Raw genomic sequence first — 3,863 nt, 5'->3', positions numbered from 1 at the left:
CAGCAGCTCAAAAAGTAACCCTAACACTACTTTAAGAGCGTCGCACATTTTGATGTAAACTGTATAACTTACAAAACCACATCAGCTTTATTTCTCTTGCAAGGTTTTGCTCCTAAAACTGAAATAGGGGGTGCTGTCTTCATCTTCTCCAGTTTTGCTATTCCGCCTGACTTAGTAAAATTACTTAAAAGTCCCGCCCATCAACTGCAATGTCAAATCTGGTTCAAACAAGTTTGAGGCAGCAGCTTGAAGGAGCATTTAAAAGAAGGAAAACAGAAGCGCTCACCACTCAGTTCTCTGACAGCATCTCTGACACACTAGAAACTCCACTTGGTAAGTAGAAAAAAACTTTCTTTAGATACAAAAACTAAGAAACAAAGTTTGCATTGGTTAAATGTAAAGTTTCTGGGCAGTGGTAATAAGCTTTAAATAATCAGCTGAAAAGTAAATATATATTATTAACTATGTCCTCTTCCTTTTCTAAGGCTCTGGTCATTTGTAAAAATGCAAAAGAAATTTCATAATGACGGCTTGGATACATGGGAGCCTATTGGTCAAGGAGGGTTCGGTAGTGTCTACAAAGTCAAAGCCGTGAACATGGGACACGATGTGGCCATCAAGTTGATTCACCAAGGGTAAATTCACATCATTCCAAATGTGTTCTTTATGGCTCAAACTCACAAAAAAGCAGATTATAATATAATTAATTAGAATATTTTTTTCTCTTTTCCCCTCTTTGGGGGCAAATATGAGTGATGAGACATGTGGGGCAGTGGTGGAACGCAAGGACCATTGTACACTGCAGCAGCTTGTTTATTTATTTTTTTACACTGCTTTAAAGAGTTTACTGCCTTTTTTCCAGAAATGATATGGATGCGGAAGTGAAGAAGGAGGCTAATTATCTTAAACTGCTGTCCTGTAACTTTGTCCTGTCAATCTATGGAATGTATGAGGGAATCCCACCTTTTGGACGAAATAAACAAATGGGAATGGTGATGGAGTTCATGAAGAGAGGATCTGTTGAGACTCTTTGGAAAAAATTGTCAGGTCCTCCGCCATTTCCACTGGCCTGCCGTTTGATCCATGAAGTGGCCATTGGAATGAATTTCCTCCATTCTCTGGGTATCCTGCACCGTGACCTAAAACCCCAGAACGTAATGCTGTCTGATGAACTTCATGCTAGGGTAACAAGCATTAAATTATGAATTGATTTTATACGTACATATATGGTGTCAAATTATTCATTGTTATATTTTCTGCTTCACTTTGTAGCTGGCAGACTTTGGTCTGTGCACCGAATCCATATCTTTCAATCCCAGCAATCAAGAAGCAACAGACAATGCAGGCACAGTGAAGTACATGCCACCTGAAGCTTTTGATCTAAACTATAAACCTAGTCGTGCTTTTGACAGATACAGGTAATCATTGCAGATGTACATGTTTTCAAAAAAAAATTCTGAATTGTATTGTCAACATTTAGTCAAAAATATCGACAAACAAAGTGGCGCAATTAAATATTTTATCTTTGTTCATTAGCTTTGCTATTCTTGTCTGGTCCACCCTCTCTGGAAAAGAACCTTATGAAGGTAAATTAAATCCAATTCATTTTTATTTACTTATTTTTTTCCAAGACTGTACTGTATTGTATTAAAAACATGCTTTTACTTTGTCTTTTACAACGAAGCTGACCATCACACAGATTTGTCCCATTGTAAATGTGTGTCTTCATCTCTGCTTCTGTGCTTTTCTTGTTTGAAAACAAAGGCATTCCTGCAGACTTGGTGGAAGTAAAAGTTCCTATGGGTCAAAGACCTTCTCTTGATGACTTATCAAAGATAAATACAGAGGGAATGAAAGATCTGCTAGATCTCATGCAGAAGTGCTGGAAAGAAGATCCAAAGGAGAGACCAACATTTAATGGTATGTATTCCATTTACAAATACGTAAATTCTGTGTAAGAACACACGAAGTAATGTTGCAGATTTTATATTGAATATGCACTATTTGTTTAAACATCAATTACTGTTTTCATGTTGCTAGAAATTTCAGATGACAGGTTTTAAACATGTCCTTTGGTATCAAAAATGATTTTTTTAGAGTGTATTGGCTGCACTGAGACGGTGCTCCCAATGCATGAGCGAGAAATTAACAAGGTGGTCTATCAGGTTTTGGATAAACTGGTGAGTGACTGTTTTTTTCTTCATCAATCTGTCTGATAAATATTTCTTCTTCATATTGCATTGTTCTCTTTCAGGACTGGAATGTCAATTTGCCTTAATCTAAGACAGCTCCATAGGATAACAAACCAGATTGGCTTGCATTGCTTCACAATTTTCAGGAACCTTGAAAATGCACTTTTGTTCCAGATCATGCTTAAAAAGATTTTTTTGCATAACATTATTTTCTTTACCTTTGTACACACTAGTGAAGAAACTTTGCATGTTTTGCTTATGTTATTAAAATATTCCAGATAGAACTTTCTTTTTTCTTCCTGGTGACAAATTCCAGTAATTTTGAGTACTCTGGAGATGTGGAGAAAAGCGTCAGAGCATTTCTAACTCTTTCTCTTCAACATCATTCTTTTCATCAATTCAGTGACCCCCCCCCCCCCCCCCTATTTATGTATATTTGTTCAGAGCAAATGAGTTGTAATATTTGTGGTTTCAGTAGACCAAGCAGGAATCCAAAAGGTTACCCACTGTTGTTTTCATGATTGTCACCAGTCATAGAAGCGTGCATAAAAAAACCCCGTAATACTAGAAATAAAATAAGTTTAAAATAAATTGTGGTTGACCATTGGTACATTATTCCAATAGCTCTTTTTGCTGCATACCTGTCTTTCTTTTTTATTTACACTATTTCACCTTTTTTGTAATTTGCATAGGTGTATGGTCTAATGTTTACAAATATTATCGACCATAATACTGATCCCGTCTTTGCCTGTTTTTTTTAAGACAGCTGTGCAATAAGGCAAAAAATGCTTCTTTTCTTTTTAGATATGATATGTAAATTAAACTGTACACTTCAAAGTCTGGACTTCATAGGTGGTCTTGGTGAATTAAATCTTAAATCTCTATTTCTTCTTCTAACTTGTTCCGTCCAACAGCTGAGCAAACAGATGAGAGCTTATGTTGGACATATTTTACTGTAACAACTTCTGACACACAAGGTCTATCTTTGAATGAACCCCTTTTGTAATATAAACTTAACTTTGTTTATATTAATTATATTTATAACTGTTTTTTTGTTGGACTGTACGGAAAGGAGGAGGAATGGAAGAGGAGTGAAGAAGAGAGAGGGATGTTAGAGAGGGGGGATAGGAGGGTAACTATAGAAGCAGAGGGGGGTAAAATCATAAAGCATCATAAATCTTAAAGCAACAAGTCAAGTTGCTGGAAGTTTAGAATCATCACTGTCAGGTGTAGATGTGGTGGGGCCTATCCACACACACACTCAACAGTTACAAACAGACCTGTTGGCTTCAGAAATCTTCACTTATAAACATGTCAACATGTACACAATACAGCTATTATTTGCACACGCATACTTATCCAGTTAGACTAACACATGCAAAACAATTTATTCAGTCATGGAAACCATTTGTGCAAAGGTGAGCTAGCACCTGTGCTCGAATGAGTGTTTATGTACTTATGGGGTGGATGATGGAATGTAAAAACAGAGGGAGAGTGTGGGATCATCCCCACATCAAGACCTTTGCCGGAGCACCAGTGGTAGCCCCAAACATCTGCACGGGATAGCAGATAGAGGAAAACCTCCCGCCAGACAATCGCATCTGCCTTCCAGTCCAGGCCCAGCAGGACTGCCACAGGGTCCCCCAATGCCAGAGAGCAAGGAGGCACAGA

General features: G+C 37.6%; 1 protein-coding gene across 1 annotated transcript; it reads left to right on the top strand.

Moving 5' to 3' along the window:
• Positions 1–218: 218 nt before the first annotated feature.
• On the top strand, positions 219–3,040 carry LOC101159560 (receptor-interacting serine/threonine-protein kinase 3). Its single transcript, XM_011493963.4, has 8 exons — positions 219–333; positions 486–635; positions 863–1,184; positions 1,273–1,418; positions 1,537–1,586; positions 1,765–1,920; positions 2,098–2,180; positions 2,255–3,040. Exons 2-8 carry the CDS (start codon positions 505–507, stop codon positions 2,276–2,278), a joined length of 912 nt encoding a protein of 303 aa, XP_011492265.1. The 5' UTR covers positions 219–333; positions 486–504; the 3' UTR covers positions 2,279–3,040.
• Positions 3,041–3,863: the final 823 nt, after the last annotated feature.

Source organism: Oryzias latipes, chromosome 6 (genome assembly GCF_053564925.1).
Source record: "Oryzias latipes strain Hd-rR chromosome 6, Olatipes_Hd-rR_3.1".
Taxonomy (NCBI): domain Eukaryota; kingdom Metazoa; phylum Chordata; class Actinopteri; order Beloniformes; family Adrianichthyidae; genus Oryzias; species Oryzias latipes.
Note: the sequence above shows the minus strand (reverse complement) of the source record. Positions and strands in the feature narration are given on the sequence as shown.

Bases quoted from the DNA above. Each gene is read 5' to 3' on its own strand.
- LOC101159560 (XM_011493963.4), top strand. From the start codon at position 505: ATGCAAAAGAAATTTCATAATGACGGCTTGGATACATGGGAGCCTATT. The intron at 636-862 runs GTAAATTCACAT...CCTTTTTTCCAG, and splicing joins ATCAAGTTGATTCACCAAGG to AAATGATATGGATGCGGAAG. The intron at 1,587-1,764 runs GTAAATTAAATC...TTGAAAACAAAG, and splicing joins TGGAAAAGAACCTTATGAAG to GCATTCCTGCAGACTTGGTG.